Raw genomic sequence first — 26,547 nt, forward strand, 5'->3', positions numbered from 1 at the left:
GAGCCAGCAAGTTTCTCCAACAAGAATCAAGGTGATTCAAGAGCAGGACGTAAAGTGAACTTATCCGAAAATTGTGTGGGAGGTACCCGAAGGAGTGGACACATATAGTCCATATTTGAACCTGATTTGTTACAACTTAGCTGGCCCATTACAGAACATTTGTTCTATAGGCCGAACTAAGAAAAGATCTCTAATTCTCTCTGTCTATTGCTTCTCTTTCTGGAATACCGCGACTTGTTGTCATCTCTTCATCCACTTGTTTGCGTCATCTATTCTTTGGCCTGCCAATTCTGCGTGCACCGCCAAGCGGCTCATATTTATACGCCTTTTTAGCGGGTTCATCATCGCTCATTCTTATGATATGACCTTGCCAACGCAATCGTTGCATCTCAATACGTTTAACTGTATTGATGTCGTTGTACAGCAGATACAGCTCGTGGTTCATGCGACGTCGATATTCACCGTCAACGCAGATTGGTCCGTAGATCTTACGAAGAATTTTTCTCTCAAACACGACAAGCACTGCCTTATCTGCTTGCCAGGCTTCGGAACCATACATCCCCAGCGAAAAGTTTGCCTCCAAAGAGGCAGTTAAATGATATGTACAAGTGATTTGGAAGTGCATCAAATTATGCATTTTCACTCATGATTTTTACAAGGGAGTGACCCCGGAAAGAGGCACTCCATTGCATCGCATTTTAACTGACCCTTTGGCATTGCATTTTAACTGAACCTTTGGCACTGCATTTTAACTGACCCTTTGGAGTAGAATAGGAGGCAGTCCGGAGCACGTGTTTTGAATAACAAAATAAAATGCATTTATTATTTGTGTAAAACAAAAATATTAATAACTTTATTAAATTAACACAAATTATGAAAATTCTCTATTGAATTTAATTGCAAACATGTGTGTTTCACCCGCTTTTCATTTAATTCAAGCTTAAGTGCTTTTGCTTCAACCGCTAAATGGGTTTGATATTGTCTTCCCATCACCAGTTAAGATTTCGACATGTACTCCAACAGCACTCCATTGGGAAATTTTCTTCTCGTGAGTTACCGGAGCATTTTTCACAAATTAAATATTATTTAGTTTGTATTAACAAATGTATTCCGCTGCTGTAGAGATGTACAAACTGATTTATGTACATGTAGGGATCTCTAACAACTGCTAATAAAATGTAGTGAACGGAGTGCCTTTTTCACGACTCCGTTTACACTGCATCCGGATGCTGTTAAATTGTGAGGAATTGGAGTGCCTTTTTCACGACTCCGTTGAACTGCCTTCGGATGTTGTTAAAATGTGACAAATGGATGTGATTCTTTGGATTGCATCCAAATGCGGTTAAAATGTGAGGAATGGAGTGCCTTTTTCACGACTCCGTTTGAACTGCATAAAAACATGCCGTGAAAGAACTAGTCTACATTGCACTACTTCCAATTTATTTTGCTGGGTCAGCTCGGGTAGTATCAGTGTTTTGTAAAGCGTTATTTTTGTTTGACGAGATGTGGCTTTGTTTTTAAACTGCTTACTTAAGCCAAAGTAGCATCTGTAAGCCCATACAATTCTTCTTTTTATTTCACAAATGACGTCGTTTGTTGTGTTTACGGCGGTACCGAGGTAGACGAAGTCTTTTACTGCCTCAAAATTATAGGAACTAACGTCAACAGTTGTCCCGATCTCTATGGACGCATTGCGCGTCGACACCATCAACTTAGTCTTCCCGCCGTTTACCGCCAGACCCACTTTAGCAGATTCTCCTTCGACCTTCATAAAGGTATCGGTTACTTATTTTACTGATCATCCCATGATGTCTGTATCATTAGGCATAAGCAAGTAACATGTGGCTATTGGTGAAGATTTTGCCACTTCTTTTGACGTTTGCCTCTCGAATAACGTTTTCCAGCAGGATGTTGAAGAGATCACACGAAAGGCTGTCTCCTTGCATAAAACCTCTTTTGGTATAAAATTCTTCGAAGAGGTTCTTTCCTATTTTAACTGAGGATATCGTGTCAGTTGAAGTCATTTTAAAAAGCCGAATGAGCTTTGCGGGGATACCAAATTCAGACATGGCCTGGAATACCTTTGAACGTAGTGGGCTGTCGAAGGCTGCTTTATAATCGACAAAAAGGTGGTAGGTGTCGATCTGCATCTCTTGGATCTTCTCCAGGATTTGCCGCAGGGTAAATATCTAAAGCCGCATTGGTATGGCTCAATTATCACGTTGACCATGGGCTTTAGTCGTTCGCACAATATCCCTGACACGATCTTGTAGGCAATCGGGAGTAGACTTATGGCCCAATAGTTAGAGCATACTGTCTTATCTCCTTTCTTATGGACGGGGCACAGCATACTCAGGTTCCAATCGTCGGGTACTCGTTCTTCCTGCCAGATGGTGCTAACTAGCTGAAGAATACACCTTATCATCGTGTCGCTTCCGGTTTTGAACAGCTCGGCTGGTAAGCCATCGGATCCTACTGCCTGTTTATTCTTCAGCCGGTTTATTGCTGTCTTTACCTCATCTTGGCTGGGCGGTATACATTCAATACCATCTTTTGGGATTGGATCTGTGGTATGTTCGTCGTCTTCGCTGGATACCAACAGGTTTGAAAAATGCTCTTTCCATATCCTGACCACACTATCTGTATCAGTTAACAAATTACCTTGCTGGTCTCTACAGGAGGAGGTGCCTGTACCAAAGCCATCAGTTTGATGTTTGACTCTTTGGTATAATTTTCGGACTTCATTCTGGTTCCTGTACATCTCGATTTGTTCACACTCCCGCTTTTCCATCGCTCTCTCTTTTTCCTGCGGAAAAGACGTTTCTCCTCTCTCCTTTTTTCCCTGTATCTCTCTCGTGCGCTACGCGTTGGTACGGATTCTAAAGTAGCCCTATATGCCGCATTTTTCTCTGCGGTGGCAGCACGACACTCCTCATCATACCATGGATTCCTTGGTGGAGGTCTCTGGTATCCAAGTATGGATTTTGCGGCTGTTTGCATGGAGTGGGCAATGCTTTGCCATTGCGCTGATATATTCTCGGGACGAGGAGTGCTTTGATTTAGCAATTGGGCTAGTTGAATGGAATAAACTGTGGCTATTTGTTGTGATTGCAGCTTACCGATGTCTAACTTTCGTGTTGTGTCTGTTCGTACTTTGTTTGCTACGTTTAACCGGGTGCGTACCTTTGCTGCAACCAGGTAGTGGTCCGAGTATATGTTTGCTCCTCGGAACGAGCGCACATCCAACACGCTTGATGCATGTCTTCCATCTATCACAACGTGATCAATTTGATTTCTTGTTCTTTGATCTGGCGACAGCCAGGTGCCCTTAGGAATATCGATATGCTTAAATCTGGTACTGCTAACTACCATGTGCTTGCCGCTGCCAAGTCTATCAGTCTCATGCCATTGTCAGATGTTTCATTGTGGAGACTGAATTTTCCAACTGTTGGGCCAAAGATATTTTCCTTTCCAATTTTGGCATTAAAATCGCCTAGAATAATTTTAATGTCATGGGCAGGACAACGGTCATATGTTTCTTCTAAGCGCTCGTAAAAAATTTCTTTGGTCTGTTCGTCCTTGTCTTCAGTGGGAGCATGAGCGCAAATAAAGCTGATGTTGAAGAATTTTGCTTTTATTCGAATTGTAGCAAGTCTTTCATTCACGGGTGTGAAGCTGGAGACCAGATGTTTTAACCTCCGACCAACTGCAAATCTGCAACCAAACTCATGATTTATGTCAAGTACATCTGCCAATGCGTAAACTGCACCAGGTGCAGAACATTCCAGGTGCAGATTCGCAGATCATGGCTCATAAAACGTTTGCGGGGGTCGTCAACTTTAGAGGGATTTGTTTTTCTTTTGTTTTTTTCTTAGTAGGCTGTTTTTTCTAGAGGAGCGTTACTAACCCGGCGCCCAAACCCAAGTTTTTAACGTTCTTATGGGCGAACACGCGGCACATGTTAGCTCACTATCTTTAACGGGTGTTAAAGGCAGTTCACCAGGTGACACAACAAGGAGGTCAGTGTCCACTTGAGATGAAAGAGGGACCAAGATAAATCCTGGGCTTTGCCATGTTAAAACCGGTCAGGACCGTTCCTTGGTATCTTCCATCCCCTACGTCACCTGATTTATATCTGGTAGATATATTAGGTAAAGTATGGACCAAATTGTTCATTTCCATCAAGAGTTATCGTGTGCACAATTTTTCCGAAATTTTTTTTAACTTTTGTGGGGGAGGTACTTGATGGAGTGGACCGATATGGCTTATCTTGAACTCAAACTAAGTTTGGACAAAATATTACGAAGGCCAAATTTTGGCCCTCCAACCACTACACACGGTGTCATAGGGTTTTTTTTTTTTGTAACTTTCAGGCTATTTCCTCAGGAAGTATGGACTCAAACCAAGTTTGGACAAATTATTACAAAAGCCAAATTTTGGACCGAATGGATTGATCCGTTCGAGTGTTATCGTGCACTCCAGCCAGCCAGACAGACGGACGGACATGGTTAAATCAACTCCATATTGTCTGAAACGGATTTCGACCAAATATACTTGGGGTCTAAACCCATTATTTCGATTAGACACATTTTGCCCGTATGAAAGTGTATATACCCTCGTTAGCACAAATGCTGAGGATATAACAAATACTTTTGAATATTGTATTTGTTATTCTCTCTCTGTATTGCGGATGATGCACTATTACCGGTATCATGTACTTTAGGAAGCATTGAAGTTGGTATGTAGTGTTCAAGTTGCTCTACGGGATGAACCGTCGTCTTATATGACCATCTGTGTAGGCACTATTTATTATCTGTTACATGGACTTGAGGAAGCTCTTAAGTTGATATGTAGTGGGCTACAGGAATGAATCGTTGTCTTATATGACCCCACGTTGGGCGCCAATAAAACACAACGCTTGGGAGGATTGCTTTTTGATTCACTATCTGTATTACTGAGGATGCACTATTACTTTAGGAAGCATTGAAGTTGATATGTAGTGTTCAAGTTGCTCTACGGGAATGAACCGTCGTCTTATATGGTCATCTGTGTAGGTACTGTTGATGCACTATTTATTATCTGTTACATGGACTCGAGGAAGCCTTTAAGTTGATATGTAGTGCGCTACAGAAGTGAATCGTTGTCTTATAAGACCCCACGTTGGGCGCCAAAAAAACACAACGCTTGCGAAGATTGTTTTTTTGATTCACTCTCTGTATTACTGAGGATGCACTATTACTTTAGGAAGCATTGAAGTTGATATGTAGTGTTCAAGTTGCTCTACAGGAATGAGAGTATTTATTGAATTTCGTTCTGCTTAGCTTCTACTTTTGAGAAGCAGGGTCTCATCTAGTAGGGCGTGATACATTTAGTAGTGCATAGTTGCTAAAAATTGTCGTGTTCAAGTTGTTCTACAGGAATGAATTAAATTTATTGAATTTCGTTCTGCTTAGCTTCTACTTTTGAGAAGCGGGGTCTCATCTGGTAGGGCGTGATAAATTTAGTAGTACAAAGTTGCCTAACATTTTAGTATTGAATATATTTAAAGGGATGCATTTTAGCTGTTAATTTAAAATTCAAATGTGAGATGGAATCTTTATATAATAATAAGTTAAGTTAGTGAAAACGTAAACGTATAGTAAAAGGAAATATTTACATATGTATATGGAACTCATTTACGATAAACGTAAAATATTTCTAAGATTTTATCTTAACAAATTTTATAATAAATATTTATCCTCAATTTATTTATTGTGCCTATAAATCAGGTTTCCTATCGTCATATTTGATTTTTAATTCACGACATCAACTAATTCAATTTTCCTTATTTTTTTCTTCCATTCCAGGGGTTACAACAAATATACCGAAGATACCACATCACGTGACAGTGATTCCCTGATACAGGAATACGGTAACATTTCCACAGATGAAGTAAGCACATATTGTTGGCGGCATCCAAAGGTACGAGAAAATTGGCGCACTGTTTTAGCAGCTGTTACCCTGCTCATAGTTGGCACTGGTCTCTTTGTAATGGGCACATTTGCCGTGGCCGATCCAGCGAATACATCACAGGGTGTTGTATTCTTTGTGGCGGGTCTAATATGTTTTATACCCGGTGCCTATCACGTTGTCTATATATGGCTGGCGGCTAAAGGTTATCGAGGGTTTGATTTCTATCATTTACCGCTATTTACATAAAAGTTTTTTAAATGAATAGAGAGAAATAAGTGAAAAAAACCCCCTCTCACATACAAACAAAAACACTCACTCACCAATACATGCAAGAAAGAAATCTCTTAACATTTTTTTTACATTTCTTTGTACAATTAAAAATTTAGTTTTTAGAGAAAGAGAGTGTGAAAGAGAAAGTGTGAAAAAAGTAACGAATTTTTTTTTTGAATGGTGGTTATTTAAATTATTTTTTTTTTTTATTATTATTTTTGTGTGATAAAAGCAAAACGACAAAGAGACAGGGTTAATGGAAAATTGTTTCTTTTTTCAAATAAGAGTTTATTTATAAATTACCCACCTTATTTAAATAAAACAAACGAAAACAAAACAGTGCAAGAAATATCAAGAAAAAGAAACGAAAGAGTGTAAATGTTTTATTCTTTGAGGTTTCCATGAAAACAATCATGAAGAAAATCTCCAATGAGTTTTTTAAATGGCAAAATTAGCAAAAAGGGATTTAATGAAGGTGTGTTTCAAAACTTAGGAACTTGTGAGAAGATTAAAGGTCGAGACCCATAAGCAGCCTGGAATTCGTGCTTAAGTATTTTCTGATAAAGGAACAAAGGGTAACACCTTTTTATACTTTGTTCTTTTGCGGGCGCAAAAGGGCATTGCTCCTAGCATATCTCGGCCGTATCTTTAACAAAATTTGATAAACGTAATTGTTGAATTTGTAAAATATTGATTAAAACTTTGTAATATTGAGTATGTTTGATAACAACAAATTCTTAAATATAAAGTTAATTAAATATTTTTGTCAAATTGCTGCTAATGTTTTCCAGCCTTAATTTCAAATTTTTGCAAATCTATAAAAATTTGATAAACGTAATTGTTGAAGTTGTAAAAACAATGTTGTAATATTGAGTAGGTTTGATAACAAATTGTTGTATATAAAGTTGATGAAATGTTTTTGTCAATATGACAACGATATTTTGATACCAAACTTAGTTATATAACAAAAAAGTGTTGAAAATAAAGTTGAAAATTTTTGTATAAAGGCGATTGCTGAGCACTAAAATTTTAATCATATTGAGCATAAGAACATTTAATCATAAGAACAAATGTTTGAATCTAAAAGTGATTAAATATTTTTTTGTCATTAGGATAACAACATTTTTTCATATGGGCTAAGTTAAATAAGAGGAAGGTTTTCAAACTTATATAATATGACAATTTATTTATCAATTTGATTAACAATAATAGTTGAACTTTGCAAGAAAAGGAAAAATATGTATAATAATGAGGGACTGTTTCTCGAAGGAATTTGTATTGGAGTTTCGTAACTGAATTCCAAACACCTTAAAAAATATATGATCAAAATTTCATATGTTGATTATTGAATATAAAGTCGATGAAGTATTTTTGTCAATATATCAACGATTTTTTCGTATGAAATGTTGCTGTTTGAGAACAACGAATATTTATATTATTGAGAGACTGGGTTTTTGTAAGAATTTGTATTGGAGTTTTGTAAATAAATTCCAACCAACTTAAAAAATGTGATAAACATTTGATATGTTGATTATTGAATATAAAGTTGATGAAAGATTTTTGTCAATATGACAACGAGTTTTTAGTATCAAACGTTGCTGTTTGAAAACGACAAGCAATTGTATTATTGATAGACTGGGTTTTTGTAGGAATTACTATTGGATTTTGTAAATAAATTCGTTACAGAGACAGGTTCTACTGTAATTTCGTTCAATCATAGGAATCGGTAAGGGAAGTAAAACTTCAAATTTAAGCAACATATAAACAATATGATACAAGTTATAGATGAATGGCCTGTTTCACTAAGACGATTCTAATAAAATTCTTCGAACTACAACAAAACTTCTATTTTTTGAAAAATATTTGACTTGTTTTTATTTTCAATTAAACAAACATTTTGGTGTTAATTTGAATTTGAATGCAAATCGTCTTAGAGAAACATGCCATAAGTTTTAAAATTAGATTTGATTGTATTTTGTGTCTTTTTGACAATCATAAATTTGTCAATATTAAGTTGATTAAATATATTTGTCAAAATAAAAACGAAATGTTCAAATTGATAAAATTTGATAACACGAAATTATTAAAAAATAAAATTCAAAAAGAGTTTGATAAAAAATTTCAAAAGTTTTCGCAAAAGTTTTTTTTATGAACATGTCTCGCATAGTTTAGAAATTTTCTGCATCAGGTAGTCCTCGCGGCCAGTATTACAAGGTTATTTTTTCGGAGACAAGTCCTTATTCTTATTCTTGAGGTACACAGAAAAAAAACCGGCGATATAAAAATTATCATATTGACGAAATTCGATAAAATTATTTGATCACAAAGTAAAAATACAACTGATAAAATATTTCACATATTGACTAAAATATTTATCGATTTTTTATATTGAACTGATAAAATATTTCACATATTGACAATAATATGTATCAAAATATTCCAAATTTTGTATCAGAATTCAGTGGTTGTTAGAATAGCTACCAATAAACATCAGGGTTATAACTTTATGCAATTTTTGCAAATATAAAAAATACCACCGTATAGCTGCGTAGAGCACGAAAAACTACTATGAAATACGTTGTAATTTTTTCTCTATCGCAAAAAAAGTTTCCGCACCAAATACATTGAAGTTCAGTAATGCATTATTTAATTTTATTTGTTAAAATGGCATATACGCTTTCCGTAATAACTTATTAATAGTTTTAATCTAATTTAAAATCAATATCGAACCATTCTCGACCTATTTGGCTTTTGGGGTTGTATTTAATAAAAAAAAAACAACAAAATAATTGTAAATATGAACATTTTTTATCGATTGAAAAAAAATTATTCAACAATTTTTTTCATCAAGAAAATATTTTGTTTTATCAAGCACAATGTGGAATATTTTGCATTTTTACTTTGTGATCAAATAATTTTATCGAATTTTGTCAATATGAAAATTTTTTTAAGGCCGGAAAATCGATAAATTTTTAATTGAATCTTTGAATTTTTTTTATCAAATGGCTAACATTTTTTTCTGTGTATTGGCCCAAAAGTCCCAAAAAATCCATAACGGCATGAACTAAAATGACTGATGAGCACGATAACTTTTGAAATGGGTATCCGATTTACCCCGAAATTTTCTTCCAAAGAATTCTATGTCGGACAGACCTTAGTGTACCTCCCCTTACAAAAGTTCAAAATTTTCGCATAGTTGCAGTTTGTTGAAATTCTTACCGAAGTTAGTCATTGTGGTCCTGTTTACAGCGATACAATGTTTTTTTTTTTTTTTTTTTTTTTTTGTGGTTAAGGTCATGCTTATGACGCAAAACCAAAGTGCCTGTTGGCACGGTAACTATCGAAAGTAGTGACTGACATTGGTCCAACCACTGCACATCCTAATTTTTGTCTCAAACATAAATCAAGTTCAAAGATGGGCTATATTGGATGTTTTTCGTGGGCACGTCCATGTTTCCTGACATAGTCACTCAAAATCGTTGAAAACCCCTACGGTGACCAACTAAAATGGCTGGTTGAAACCAAAAGTATCGAAAGAGATGACATGCAAAATTAGATCAAGTTCCCTACGCAAGTTAAATACTTTTGTTCTTTAATCCACTTTAAAGACACTTTTCGGATCGTGCTATAATAACAGGTAGTCGTTGTGATCACAACTGCAAAATTACATTTTTTTTAATTGGGGAAGCCAATACATCCTGTGGTATGGGTCCCGAAATGTCCCAATATTTAGTGTCACTTCTTTATACCCATCTTTTGTGACAACTCTATGATTTTATTATCCGTACTTCTCTCGATAATGACTCGAAAGTCCCAAAAATGTAAGAATATAGACAGAAAAAATTTTAGACATTTGATAAAAAAATCAAAGATTCAATCAAAAATTTATCGATTTTCCGGCGATAAATAAATTGTCAAATTGACAAAATTCGATAAAATTATTTGATCACAAAGTAAAAATACAACTGATAAAATATTTCACATATTGACAAAAATATTTATCAAAATATTCCACATTGTCAATATGTGAAATATTTTATCAGTTCAATATAATAAATCGATATATATTTTAGTCAATATGTAAAATATTTTATAAGTTGTATTTTTACTTTGTGATCGAATTTCGTCAATATGATATTTTTTTATCGCCGAATTTTTTTTCTGTGTATAAGAATTTTTTTTGGCTAAAAATGTGTTGATTGGTTCTGTCAGTGGCTCAAGGTTTATTCTACCTACCCCACAAACGACAGAAATATAAGCTACACAGAAAAAAATTTTAGCCATTTGATAAAAAATTCAAAGATTCAATTTTATCGAATTTCGTCAATATGATAATTTTTTTTTATCGCCGAATTTTTTTTTCTGTGTATAAGAATTTTTTTTTTTTTTTTGCTAAAAATGTGTTTATTAGTTCTGTCAGTGGCTCAAGGTTTATTCTACCTACCCCACAAACGACAGAAATATAAGCTGCACAGAATAAAATGTTATCCATTTGATAAAAAAATTCAAAAATTCAATCAAAAATTTATCGATTTTCCGGCGATAAAAAAAAATGTCATATTGACAAAATTCGATAAAATTATTTGATCATAAAGTAAAAATAAAACTGATAAAATGTTTCACATATTGACAAAAATATTAATCAAAATATTCCATTTTATCAGTTCAATATAAAAAATCGATAAATATTTTTATTAATATATGAAATATTTTATCAGTTGTATTTTTACTTTGTGATCAAATAATTTTATCGAATTTCGTCAATATGATAATTTTTTTTATCACTGGATTTCTTTTCTGGTTAGAAACTTCTAAAACTGAATAAAAACTGAATATTCTATTTTCTTCTAGAATTACTAATCTGTCCATAGTACAGTCAGGGCCAACACTCTTGTAAACCTAGTCAATATGACAATCTTTTTGATCAACTTGACTGACAAATTTAATTACGTGCATCAATTACAATCGCTCTTTTCTATAACGTAGCTTATGGAGAATGACGAGTAACTAAATGATATGGACCTGTTGTTGGGAGGTAACTACTATTTGAATTTATCACTTCAGTGTCAAAAATAATACGTCAAATATATTTGAAAGAATTAGAAAAAAATTGTTACGTCGATGTATTTGTTTGTTACAGAGGCAGCGTTCATCATAGAAAAGTTCGACTGTAATTTATACAGCCAGCCCTATCATGAATATCAACTCCGCGTGAGTTTCTCACTCTCTCCTTTAAGTTGCACTCTCCTGGCTAATACAGTAAATTGATTCACTCTTTTAGAATCAAATTCTTTCTCGAAATTTTTTTCAACAACTTTGTTTTATCAAATCTTTTCATTAATATTATAATTTTTGTTATCAATTCTTTGCAAAGTTTCCACAATTATTTTCATTTCATTCTTTTTAATTATTTGCAACAATTTGTTTTTATCAAACTTTATCAATATTTATATCAATTTTGCAACAGTTTGTTTTTAATCAAACTTTGTCATTATGATAATATTTTTTTCCAACAATTTGTTTTTATCAAACTTTAGCAATATTTTTTATCAATTTTGCAATATTTGCAACAGTTTGTTTTTAATCAAACTTTGTAATTATGATAATATTTTTTATAATATTTAACTTTCTCAACAATTCGCTTTTTGACAATCAAAATATTTGTGGAAACTTTTGCAAATTAATTGATTGACAATTATTTGCAAAAGTTTCCATAAATATTTCGATTGTCAAAACAAAATTTTGACTTCTTACACAGAAAAAAATTTTAGCCATGTCATATTGAAAAAATTCGATAAAATTATTTGACCACAAAGTAAAAATACAACTGATGAAATATTTCACATATTGACAAAAAATATTTATCAAAATATTCCACATTGTGCTCGAAAAAAAATATTTTCTTGATGAAAAAAAAAATGTATAAAAAATCCATAAATATTTTATAGTCAATATGTGATCAAATAATTTTATCGAATTTCGTCAATATGAAAAATTTTTTTTATCGCCGGAAAATCAATAAATTTTTGATTGAATCTTTGAATTCGCGAAAAATGTGTTGATTAGTTCTGTCAGTGGCTCAAGGTTTATGATAGCTACCCCACAAACGACAGAAATATAAGCTACACAGAAAAAATTTTTAGCCATTTGATAAACAAATTCAAAGATTCAATCAAACATTTATTGATTTTCCGTCGATAAAAAAAATTGTCATATTGACAAAATTCGATAAAATTATCTGATCACAGAGTAAAAATACAACTGATAAAATATTTCACATATTGACAAAAATATTTATCAAAATATTCCACATTGTGCTTGAAAAAAATATTTTCTTGATGAAAAAAATATATAAAAAATCTATCAATATTTTAGTCAATATGTGAAATTTTTTATCAGTTGTATTTTTACTTTGTGATCAAATAATTTGATCGAATTTCGTTAATATGACAATTTTTTTATCGCTGGTTTTTTTTTTCTCTGTAGGATAATCACAATAGTCTCCATAACTGAAAAGCCTTCATTAATCTCATATTGCACTGTGAAATGTGTAAATCGAATAAAGATAATTTGTAAAATATTTTATACTCTTGTTTTTTATTTAAGATATGAATACGAAAGACTATATATTTTTTAATTACTCTAAGGCATAGTTTAAAAACTAAAACAGAAAAACAAAACAACATTATGAAATCTAAAAACAAAACAAAAATATAATATTATTACTATAAATTTATTTATTTAAGTATAAAAAAAAGAAACACTGCTAAGAAGAAGAAAAACAACAACAAATAAAAAAACCAACATTTTTTAACAGTAAAATATAAAATTTGCCCCTAAAATATGTTATTGTCAGTTTCCCAAAGGTCGAATATAAGCTTTCTAATATTTTGTGAAATATCTCGAAATGGCTGAATTCCACTTTGGAAAGCAGACTGAAGAAATTTTCTTAAAATTAATTGAAATACAAAACTGGCTATATTTCCTTAACTTTAAATGTTAATCTGTCTGCATACCAATACCATTGTCAACAACATACAACATTCAAACCATCCCTCTTTCCATCCATCATTCCCAGTCCTTTTTGGCTTTCCAAATTTTTTTACAACAAATCAATCAAAATAGTTAGACCTAGTCCTTTGGTTGGATGAGAAGTACCAGTTTGTTTCTGTGAAATTCTATGCGAACGAATCATCTTTCGTATTTTCCAGGTTGTTTCATTATTTCGACATGAAAATAAAAACGAACAAAAAACATCCAAAATTTACTTTTGGCAATATTCTTTTGTCTTTGTTTTTAATTTAGATAATAAATTGGACTAGCATAAGGGAGTTTTGTAGTTTTTCTTTCGCAATCAATGAATAGACGATACAATTCAAGGGGTTCGTATTAATTCGAACGATTTCGTTCGCAAAGATTTAGATGAAGCAAATGAAATGAGTAAACAAGTAAAATAAAAGGGCTATACGAATATTGATGTGTTTACAACTGTGATATATTGCGAAAAAATGGCCTAATTTTTAATAAAAAAAATATTTAACTGGATTCCATAATATAAATTAAGGTACCCAGCAAAAACAGAGGGAAAGTAATGTAAACAAATTACCTTAAGCGTTACCAGTATGTTAAAAAATAATGGGTTAATTAAAAAAATACAAGGCAAAAAATGTATTTATTTGACTCATTACAATAGTTGTGTTCCTTTACTTACCTGAGGTAACCATTTTTACCATTTGTTACCACTTTTAACCTGAAAAGCGTTCCTTAACTCCAAAAAGTGGTAAAACTGGAAGCCATATTTAAGAGAGTGAGAGAGGAGAGAGAGAGAGAGAGCAAAAATACCTATCTCTTCTACCACAGGCTACCAGACGAATTTCTTCAGGTAAAAATAGTAGAACTCATTTTTCGATATTTTTGACCTTTATTTGACAATGAAGAAAACATGAACAAAAAAAAAAACAGAAGAAAAAGGCGGACGTTGACAAAACAAAATTAAAAACTGTGAAATAAAAGAAAATTGATTGATACATACAATTTTTTCGTTACTTTACTTTTCTGGTAAAACTGTTCGTGAGAGAGCGATTTTGAGCAATTTTGACAGTTTTCTCTTTTACCATTTTTGGGATTAAAAAAAAGTAAAGGAACAAAGCTAATGTAATAAGGAACAGATTGACATCGAGTGTATGTGTCGTGAGTACAAAACTGAACTCGGAACTCAGCAAAAATTTGGCAACCAAATAAATCATTACAAAGTGATTAATAAGAAACTATGGTCTGCATTACAAGTAAACTGAAAATGAATAGGTTATTTCCTTAAAATGTTACCTCGTAAAACCACATATATGATTCATTAATAAGTAATGAGTAGCGGTGACACAAAATTGAGAATTGCGTGGCAACATTTTTGTTAGCAAAAATACGAAAAGTTCGTTAACCACACCTAATAATCGTTACTACATCATGTAGTGTGTTTAACCCACTTAGCGCCGAGAATTTTTTTGCGAGAAAACTTAGTGTTTATGAAAATTATATTTCTGCGACTTTTTAAGCATTTTTTAAAAATAACTTTTTTCTCTAAAAAGTATAGTTCTCGTGCAATCGGGTCTTCTGTTAAAAGGGCCAAAAACTTTGGAGGATAATATAGGTGTATCCTTTTATGCCAATCCCTTGGTTTTTGATTGAGAAAATAATCTTAATATATTCCTTACAAATCCCTGACTTTATATGATTCTAACATTTAAAATTTTTGTCGCATATTTAAATTTTTCATCAATAGTCGAAAATTACAAAAAAAGTCGATTTTTTGATAGTTTGGGTTTTAGGCCAATTGAGTGGTAATGCATACAGACAGATAACAGAAATAAATCCACCTCAAAATTTCTAAAAAATACAATGGGGGTTATCTTGAACGGCAATTCCCTGTGATTTTTTTCACTTTATCCCTTAAGTTACAACGGCGGAAAACAAAACTCACGGGGGAATTTCATTCATGATAACCCTCAATACAGTAGACAATTAAATGTTTGCAAAAATATGGGGTTTTTTTAATAAAACGATTTTCAATTGATTATTACAACAGGAAATTATATCAATAATTTTGGTGTTTTTGCACTTTTGCTTTACCCAGGATGATCCCGCTACTGAAGCCAGGCAACGAAACAAAACATAAAAACTCTTGAGGCCCACTTCTCCTCATCACCAGAAATACATATGGTAATATTCAAAAATGTTTTACAATCGTTGAAGTTGAGGTTCACCATTTAATAAGTCGCGAACTGTCAATATATTTAATACAATATGAATATATTTATATTAGTTGAAGTGTTTTAGCCGCGGTCGCATAAAATGAACCATAACAAATAATTTATGTGGAAGCTGTGTTGGTGGTAATATTAAAAAATTGGTAAAAATGTGTTGAAGTTTACACGTTTTTTTGTGTTCTTTCTTGATTTCTGGTCAAACCACGGAAAATTCAGACCTGAGTTCAAAGAAAGAATTGAAGAATACCCCTTGGGCAACATGGTTCTAATGTATGACATTTCGATATATACACTGCATCCCCCTAAAATCGATGCTGACATGTTGAAGTTTTGAAATCTGGGTTTTTTGAATTTTTCTTATAATTGGAGGGCGCAACCAAATAATTACCCAAACTATTTATAGGATTGTAGAACTCGTGATTCCACGTCGTTTGATGTATATCTCATGAGTGTGCTCCCTACAGCTCCCTAGTAATAGGAGTCCAAAGTCGAAATTTTGGTGCGTAAATTTTCTTAAAAAAACTATTTTTTGGCTTCAAAATTTAAAACTGTGACTCAGGTACCCTTGAACCCCGCGTGATTTTAGTTTTTTTACGCGCCGGATCTAATGAACCCTTCCGCTTTCAAATCCATCCACTAAAACGGCGGATACAGATACCTTGAATGTAGGAAATTCTGCAAAATTATATTTTGATGATTCCGCGCATTGAACCGCGATTTTCTTTGGTTATTTTTACATAAATGGAATCCTTTATACGCGATTATATTATTTTCCAAAACCGTGTGGCATAAATTACCGAGATCCTGGAGTAATATTCGTATTTCGTATAAAATAGAATTTGGTTGCACATCCGCGGTTCTTGACGAATTTGTTTAAAATTTGTTATAATGACGTATTTTTTATAGGCGGTCACTGAAATCGGATGCGCCTTATAATCTTATGTACATCGCGCAATTTTTACCCACATAAAGGTTTTTTAAACAGTAAGATGCAGCTGACGGCACACTTTGGCCGCTGGATGAAAAGTGGAAAAATCGCTACATATTGATAGAGATGCACTCGCTGTATCTGAAAAGCGCATGCGCCTTAACTGATTTTAACGAATTCGCGAATTATACGTTTTGTAACTTTTATGTTTTTTCTTTGGTTGTAATTTCAATATTACTTTCTATTTCATAATCCTATTGTTTATCAAAGTAAGCAAATACACTTTCGTGTTTGTCATCGCATTTTTCCTGAAGAAGTTTCAGCGAAGTCCGTCAGTCCTTGCACCGAAATTTAGCGAAATAGTAGAATAACTCCCAAAAATGTTTTTTCTATTTTTCGTATTAAACAAAAAATATATTTTTTAAAATAATAATACAAAAATAAGTTTTAGTCTTTTGTTGTTGCTATAATATGTCAGTTATAAATCCTATCGTTAAAATGTTGGTCTCATATTTTTCTACGCGTTGTCTAGAATTTGTACGTATTTTTAATTTATTTTTTTCGAGTTTTATTTGGACTCTAAATTAGAATAAATTAAATTTACTCCAAGATTTTTTTCAGTATTTCTTGATTTTCCGCGAAAATAGAAATACATTTAGTAAATATTTAGGCATCTACGGATAGATATTAAATGCTGTTAACGCTTTATATATACATTTTCTTATTACAGCAAAAATTGAATTTTTAAATATTTGTTCTTTATAAGGGAATATATCCGCCCATAACTTTGGAGCGCAGCATCCAATTTTGTGAATGCGAACAGATTTAAAACCACGATTTTTTTCTTAATCTATGTTCCTAAAATTGCGGATGTGCTCGCAAAAATTTTTTTAACATTTTTTCCAATGGAATTGCAAAAGAAATTTGAAATTTACCATATCCAGTTGAAAATCATCAGCATACATTTCGTATACAGCACAGGACTACAATAGCTGCACGGCATCTACGCTCATATTAGTTAAGGACTTCATTAGAACAAACCGAACGATGGGGCAGTGTTGGTGGCACTCGATCTATCAAAAGCCTTTGGAACATCAAGCACTCCCACACTGTTTTAAAGACATCAAGCAATCAGAATAATCATTTCTATGGAATTCCGGAACAACAAGTAAGAATCATGATCCAAAGAGAAGGTCATCCAAAAAAGACATTCCCTGCCAAAATATATTATAGCAGTTGGAAATTGCACAAAAAACAAGTAAAAAAGTATCACCCTCAGCCTCGGACCTAAGGAAATGAATCAATAGCATACAGAATAGTTGCCAAACATTTAAAAACGACCAAACGAGTCCTTAAACTTGACACTTTCCAAACCTTGTTTGGGAACTACCCGAAAGAGTGGTCCTATATAGTCAATAGTCGGACATAATTTGAGGTTGTAGGAAATAATACGATGTTCAACGTTTGGACAATATCGGTTTCTATTTGAAAATTTTGCCTATTAGGCGAAGGTCACTTTTTATTAATTTCTCTTTAGAGACGAGCTTACTGACCAAGATGTTTTTTTTTTTTTTTTTTTTTGAAAAAGGAAAGCCGACGGTACGGACCCACACAACCACCACTGTGTGACATGACATGTTTCGCCTTTGTTTTAGGAAGGCTCCCTTAGACACATCGATTGTAGGGCGGCTTCGCTATCATCTAACTTTTTTCCTCTTTCAAATGCAATTTGTTTTTTACAAAGTTGAATTTTTTGTTCAAATCTTTGTATGGCTTTCATGACAAACGCTTAGCGTTTGTGTGGCTTTGCGATTTTAGTTGGTGCCGTCAAGGTTTCTTGGAGCTTTTAGGCTGTTATCTCAGGAAGTATGGACTTGCGCCCAAAAGAAATTGTACCATCGTAAAGGGAGCCGCAAGGACAACCAGCTGAAAAAAAAATCAAAACGATGCGAGAGTAGCTCTTAAACTTCACTTTATCCGAATTTTGTGTGGGTGGTACCCGAAGAAGTGGCCCGATATAGTCCATATTCCAACCAGATACATGACTGGATGAAATAATACGATGTGCAATCAGAAACTCCCTGCGAGAGTAATCTTGCGGATTTGCGATTTTAGTTGGTCCCGTCAAGGTTTCTTGTAGCTTGCGCAAGAAAAAAAGTGTACCGTCGTAAATGGAGCCGCAAGGACAACCTACTGAAAAAGTTTCAAAACGATCAGAGAGGAGTTCTTAAACTTCACTTTATCCGGCAATTTTGTGTGGTAGGAACCCGAAGAAGTGGATCGATATAGTCCATATTCGAACCCGATCTATATCTTGAACGAATAATAGGATGTGAAGAGTTTGGACCAAATCTATTGCTCCCTTCGAGAGTTATCATTCACACCATTTTACAGAAAAATGTTCAACTTTTGTGAGGGAGCAGACCGATATGATCCATCTTCGAACTTAAACTAAGTTTGGACAAAATATTACGATACCCAAAATTTGGTTCGAATCGGTTGATTCCTTCGAGAGTTATCGTGCGCACCAGCCAGACAGACGGACGGACATGGCTAAATCGACTCCAAATTGTCTGAAACGAATATCGTCCAAACATTCTTGGGGTCTAAAACCGTTGTTTCGATGAGGCACATTTTTGGTCGTATCATAGTTACCCATAACAAAATTATAAAAACAAATTCTGAAGATGCAGAGTTGTGTATTTTGTGAGTTTGCCTTTTGGATGACCCTTATTGGGCCATGGTATCAGTCAGCTGTGCCGACAGAGATATACCCTTTAGCCTCGAACCTAAAGAAAGGAAGTAAACACAATACTTCTGACGTCTACACCTTTTTCAGATGTAATTCGAATCATTTTAGTTGTAATTCGAGAATTCAATTTTTACTTTGTGACATTTTATTTATAATTTGAAACATTTCAATTGTAATTCAAATTATTCCATTTGAAATTCGAATTTTTCTATTAGTAATTCGAATTATGCCATTTGTAATTCAAATTATTCCATTTGAAATTCGAATTATTCTATGTATATGTAATTTTAATTAAGCAATTTGCAATTCAAAGAACTAAATATAAAATCAATGCAACCAAAAATTGTTTTTTTTTCGAATTTCAAATACAATAATTCGAATTACCAGTGAAATAATTCGAATTACAAATGAAATAATTCAAACTAAAAATGGAATAATTCGAATTACAAATAGAATAATTCGAATTTCAAGTGGAAAAATTCAAATTACAAATGGAATTCTCGAATAACAATTGAATTGTTTCGAATTATAAATAGAATAATCGAATTACAAACGAAATGTTATGTTAATTCGAATTACAAATAGAATAATTCGACTTTCAAATGGAATCATTCGAATTACAAATGACATTTTCAAATAACAATTGAATTATTTCGTATTATAAATAGAATAATCGAATTACAAATGAAATTTGTACAATTTCTTAGGAAGTATGGATTAGGTTCTCAAAATTCCCACAAAAATCATGAAAAATGAGTTTTTTTGGTCTGCACAACTAGGGATAACCCTAACCCCATAACCCCTAAAAAGTTGCGATCAAGATGCGAATTGGACTGAGTACTAGGCGTGTCAAGTCCTTGTAAAAATCATGACATCTTTCACGTAAGAAAAAATGTAGTCCGGTATCACGGTATTTCTCATGACTCAACTTCCTCTTTGACATCAAACATTTTGCTGCGTATGAAGTGGGTTTTTTTTTATTCTTTGGAATAAAAAGTAAAAAAACTCTTTCATTTAGTGAAATTCCCTAATGTTTTTAGAATTACCGAAAAAGTCTGTTAAATTCAATTATGAATGAAAATTTAAAAATAATAATTACCCAACAAAAAATCGGATCCGTTAGTCATTATGTAACCCATTACAATGTGAAATCGGCACTTTACTAAACTCATCCAACAAATTTCAGTGGCTATCCAACCAACTACTTATTTAACCCTTTTTCCAACATTACAGTTGTTCTTCCATCAGATTGGTTTTCGTGTAATTTTCTTTTTTTGTTTTTAATATGTATCTTAAGCATTATTATATGGGTTGTATAGAAAACAAAAATATTTATTTATAATATTCTTATGTATGTAGATGGGAAAAAAATCATACATAATTTTATAGACATACTTTTAAAATTAAAAAATACCGAAATTAAATTATGCATGAATGAATTATTATTATTTGTTTAATTTAAAATCAAAACTTTAAATTAAGAACTTAAAAACAAACATTTTAAATTTAGATGCTCATTTTTATAAACATGTATTATTATGTACGTAGTTTGTAATTATGTAAAACAAAAAGAAAATGTTTTGTATAATGAACACAAATCGGAAGTATTTTGTTTATCGAAAAATAATGTGAAAAAATCAACTTGTTGAAAAAAAACAACAAACACCAATTTATAAAAATTTCAAAATATTAATAATAATATTTTTATTAATTAAAAAGTTTATTTTTTTGTTTTATTTCAAATTATTTTTGGATATAATTTATTTAGATATTTGTTTACGCTATGCAACATATTATTGGTATAATGGATTGATGGTGAGAGTCAATATTTCTCCAAAAATAACGTTATTCTTGCTAGAATGTAAATATTAGGAAAAAGTAATGCCTCGTCGTACTGAATGAGATTAGATTTAAGACTTTGTCTTATTGGGCGTTTAGGTCTATAGAAACCTCCTACGGAGGTCTTCTATTCTATAGAAACCTCCTACGGAGGTCTTCTATTCTATAGAAACCTCCTACGGAGGTCTTCTATTCTATAGAAACCTCCTACGGAGGTCTTCTATTCTATAGAAACCTCCTACGGAGGTCTTCTATTCTATAGAAACCTCCTACGGAGGTCTTCTATTCTATAGAAACCTCCTACGGAGGTCTTCTATTCTATAGAAACCTCCTACGGAGGTCTTCTATTCTATAGAAACCTCCTACGGAGGTCTTCTATTCTATAGAAACCTCCTACGGAGGTCCTCTATTCTATAGAAACCTCCTACGGAGGTCTTCTATTCTATAGAAACCTCCTACGGAGGTCTTCTATTCTATAGAAACCTCCTACGGAGGTCTTCTATTCTATAGAAACCTCCTACGGAGGTCTTCTATTCTATAGAAACCTCCTACGGAGGTCTTCTATTCTATAGAAACCTTCTACGGAAGTCTTCTATTTTATAGAAAATCATAGGTCTTCTATTTTATAGAAACCTCCTACGGAGGTCTTCTATTTTAAAGAAACCTCCTACGGAGGTCTTCTATTTTAAAGAAACCTCCTACGGATTTCTTATATTTTATAGATACCTCCTACGGAGGTCTTCTATTCTATAGAAAACTCCTACGGAGGTCTTCTATTCTATAGAAACCTCCTACGGAGGTCTTCTATTCTATAGAAACCTCCTACGGAGGTCTTCTATTCTATAGAAACCTCCTACGGAGGTCTTCTATTCTATAGAAACCTCCTACGGAGGTCATCTATTCTATAGAAACCTCCTACAGAGGTCTTCTATTCTATAGAAACCTCCTACGGAGGTCATCTATTTTCCCATCATTTTGTATAGTGGAAGTATCCCGCCCCCTCCGAAACTAAATTTGTAGCCTATTTTCACCGGAGGCCATCCCTGTACATTCCTTGACAATTTCAAGAAAATCAGTTCAGTAGTTTTTGTAGAAAAGATTAAAATTAAAAATGGAAAAATCCTAAGTTGGGTTATGACGAACATTTCTAAAAAATAATTATCTATCTAATCGGTCTATTTGATTTTTATTTATATAGTTTTGGCAACGACACGACAGTTTCGATGTTTTTCCACGAAATTGTGAATTAAGGCTGTTATATGTGACAACTACTATTTAACTACTATTTCCAACGATATTCAACTTCGTACAGAATATTTAATGAAAATTGTGGGAAATAACATTTTACATTCAATTCAATCCAACTAATAACCGTTGCATGTTTTTATTTCAAGTAAGTATTTCTTTTCCTTTTTCAATTTCGTATTTAACTTAATTTTTGTGAGACTTTTTATACATTTTCTATATCTCATTTTGAAATGTGTTTCAAAGAAACCTTCAAACTAGTTATTAATTAACATACTAACATTTTTATATCAATGAATTACCGTCCCTTTAATATTAAATATTTCCAAAAAAAAAAAAACAAAAATCATTTTTTCCAAATTAAATCTGGAGCAAAATTTGCTTATTGTCATATACACACACATACTTTTATATGCACACATTTTAGATATTATGTTGGAAATGTGATGGGTAAATGCCATCATGAAGACCACCACATTTTTCACTTAAAAACAAATGACATTCAATACATTAAAATTGCTTTTAGCTTAATTAATTTTTTATATACAAATAATATGAAATTGTACAAAACGAAAAAAAGAATAAATTGTAAAAAACATAGAATCATGAAATTTGAATAATGCTCTAATAAGGATATTAAATTCCAAAAAATAAGAAATTTGTAAAATTTGAAAAAATAGGGGAATTAAACAAAAAACAGTCCTTACAATTTTTTTTACGAAAATAGTGAATTTCAATAATATTTTTGAGCAGTCTTAATAATTTAATTCACCACGAGATACAAGAATGTGGTAAACAATAGGATTTCAGATGACACAACTAACATTTGAATAGTATCATAGTCAAGGGAGATTGGTCCAAAAGGTCTTCTTTAAATAGAACAGTCTTCCGGTGGAAGTCATCCTGATGGTCAATCTATAGAAGATCCTTAGAAGGTTTTCCATCAATTAAAAAAATCAATAGAAGACACTGGGAAGGTCTTTATTTAGAGAATATCCTAAGGAGGTTTGTATCTATAGAATACGCTTACTTTTCTTTCGATACCGGATAGACCCGGGACCACACAACACCCACCTCAGGATATAAATCAAATCTTCGGACGTATCGACTATGTAATGGCTTCTCTGTCCTAGAACTTATCGTTTTTTCAAATGCAAATGTGTTTTATACATTTACGCGGATACTTGGCCACAGAAATGTATTTTCTTCACGACAAACGCTTTTTTTGGGCTGCCTTTGAAGTTATGAGTTTTGGCTTTGAACGCTAACACGCCGTGACAACACTTTTTGATATGTTTTCAAGGACGTGGGTTCAAATCCCAGCCGGGCTTACACCTGAAAAGTTTTTGCGAAGAGAAAAATCAAAAACGAAAAAAATCACCGGAGGGTTTTCTAAATAAACCGCGGTCAAAAGTCACAGTTTTAGGAGTTTTTAGTTTTTTTTAGGATTTTGCTTGGAAACCGCATGCCCTATCGAAATGGGACTAAAGAAAGTGTTGTAGAGAATTTTCATTGCTACAACATTTTCTCTAATCCCATTTCGATAGCAAAATCCTGAAAACCCCTGAAATTGTGACCTTGGACCGCAATTTATTTAAAAATCCACCCGGCGATTTTTTGTTTTTTTTATTTTTCTCATCTATGAACATTGTAATTTCAGAATCCGCAAAAACTTCCTTTATTTAATGTTCGTTCAGGTGCACCGTGACATATATTTGAATTTGTATCGTTGTTCTGTGTTGAGATCTGCTACTATTTAGGAATGCCTGCACCGAAACCATTATGGTTGTACTCGGTTTGTCACATCCGCATCAACCACTCTTCGGTGAAATGTAATAGATGCCGAGAGTCGGTTCATCTCAGGGGTTACTTTGGAACTGTCCATATGGGCAACTAAGACAGGGACTATATTGCTGTGTGAATACAACCTCCACTGAATCGTCGTCATCAGAAAACGAGGCTCCCCGCAGTCCCCCGACTATTTTGCTGCTGAACACAGTCTCCACTGAATCGTCGTCATCAGAATATCAAGATCACCGTAGTCGTCCGAACAGCAGCAGCACACGCAGCAGTTAATACTAGGCGCTGCTGTTCCAATCCCTGAAAATTCATCCTTTTTGCTATTTAAGTGCAATGGACCCGACTATATGACCGCGTGAACACAGTCGTCGTCACCAGAATACGAGGTTCTCCGCAGTCATCCGAACAGTCGCTGCTGTTCCAATCCATGAAAATGCATTCTTTTTGCAATTTAATTACATGGACTCCAGCAAATAGTGGAAAAGCTCAACAACTGCAGCTTACAACGTTGTGATGGTCAAGGTACTGAGGAAGTATAGCACCAGAAGTAGAGGTGGGGGTTTAGCTTTCCTATTCAACCAGTCTGTTTAATACAGACCTATCTCGCTTGAGCAGTCAGGTGTGGAACTAACGAGGAAAAGTTGAGTAACATATACGTTCGCCGATAAATAGCAGTACTACAGGTACCTTCCCTGATGTCATGTGTGAAAGGCTGAACTCCTATTTGACTGATCTTACTTCTTCCACGCGAGAATAATGCAAATATCCGCCACTGAATCTACGACCACTCAACATGCACTGGTCGATGGTAGCAGAATTCCGTTCACTAACTGCGCCAAGATTCAAGGGATCACATTCGACATCATGTTCATGTCGTCCGCACATGTCACTTCTATCTGCGACAAGCTGAGATGTAGGAAAAAAGTCCTGATGTCCCTAGTCGGCACTTGCGGTGCAGAAAAAAAACCTTATTAACCACATATAACGCAATAGGACGGTCTGTGGTAAGCTATGAGACGTCAGTTTGGTCCGTGAATATAAGTGCAAGCGATGAAAAAATATTCAAACCTGTCAGAATGCCGCCTTGAGAACTGCAACTTGGTCCATCTTCATGTCTTCAATGAACCATCTAAATGAGCAGGCAAAAATCTTCCACTATATAAACATCATCAAGATCCATTCTAATCACAATATGGAGGATAGGACCCCCAACCTGGCATGTCAGGAGGGATCTTCATTCAACGTAAGGTCCAACGTTACAAGAGAGAACTCCCTAGATCAACAAGCATATCAACCAGGTTAAAAAAGCAACTGAGGATCGACAGCTGCCACGACAAACCAAAGTAGTTTTGGCTTAACTACGCTCGGAATGGTGCAGCCGTCCAAATTCCTATAGCACAATGATTGATGACACCGTGCAAAACATATGCCCAGAATGTGGAACAGACCCGCACGACACACCGCACCTTTTCAACTGCCCTGCAAAACTTACAAACATAGCATACGCTGTTACAATGACAACAATCTATAGAAGACCCTTAGGAAGTCGAATATCTATAGAATAGCCTTAGAAGTTCTTCTATGTATAGAATGCCCTTAGAAGGTCTTCTATCCATAGAAGATCCATGAAGACGACTACCTATAGAAGATATTAAGGAGGTCGACTATCTATAAATGACTCTTGCAGATCGATCGATTATTTATAGAAGACCCTTAAGAGGTGGACTATCTATAAATGACCCACAGAAGGTCGCATATCTAAAGAAGATCCTTAGGATTTCGACTATATATAGATGACCATTAAGAGGTCCACTATCTGTAGAAGACCCTTAAGAGGTCAACTATCTATAGATGACCCTAAGGAGGTAGACTATTTATAGATGACCCTTAGGAGGTCGAAAATCTATAGAAGGCCCTTAAGAGGTCGACCATCTATAGACTTTCCTTAGGAGGTCATCTATCTATAGGAAGTCTTCTATCCATAGAATATACTTAAAGACGACTATCTATAGAAGACCCTTATCAGATCGACTATCTATAGATGACCCTTAGGAGATACACTACTTAAGGGAGACCCTTAAGAAGTCGACTACCTATAGATGACCCTTAGAAGGTCGACAATCTACAGAAGACACTCAAGAGGTCAACTATCTATAGAAGGTCTGTAGGAGGTCTTCTATCAATAGAATATCATTAAAGACGACTATCTGTAGAAGACCTTTAGGACGTCGACTATCTATGAATTAACCTTGCAGGTCGATCGATTATGTATAGAAGACCCTTATGAGTTCGACTATCTATAGAAGACCCTTAAGAGGTAGACTATTTATGGAAGACCCTTAAGAGGTCGACTATCTATAGATGACCCTTAGGAGGTCGACAATCTAAAGAAGACCCTTAAGAGGTCGACTATTTATAAATTTCCTTTAGGAGGTTCTCTACCCATAGAAGGTCTTCTATCCATAGAATATCCTTACAGACAACTATCTATAGAAGATCCT

At 33.8% G+C, this 26,547-nt stretch overlaps 1 protein-coding gene across 1 annotated transcript in view; it reads left to right on the forward strand.

The window, feature by feature from the left end:
- LOC141403887 (uncharacterized) overlaps positions 1-12,934 on the forward strand; it is a 160,769-nt gene extending 147,835 nt beyond the window's left edge. Inside the window, exon 2 of the mRNA XM_073986952.1 lies at positions 5,847-12,934. Coding sequence (XP_073843053.1) covers positions 5,847-6,198 — 352 coding nt within the window. The 3' untranslated portion in view covers positions 6,199-12,934. The remainder of the gene's footprint in view (positions 1-5,846) is intronic.
- Positions 12,935-26,547: the final 13,613 nt, after the last annotated feature.

This window comes from Musca autumnalis, unplaced genomic scaffold (assembly GCF_047663935.1).
Source record: "Musca autumnalis isolate F117 unplaced genomic scaffold, ASM4766393v1 scaffold_4, whole genome shotgun sequence".
Taxonomy (NCBI): domain Eukaryota; kingdom Metazoa; phylum Arthropoda; class Insecta; order Diptera; family Muscidae; genus Musca; species Musca autumnalis.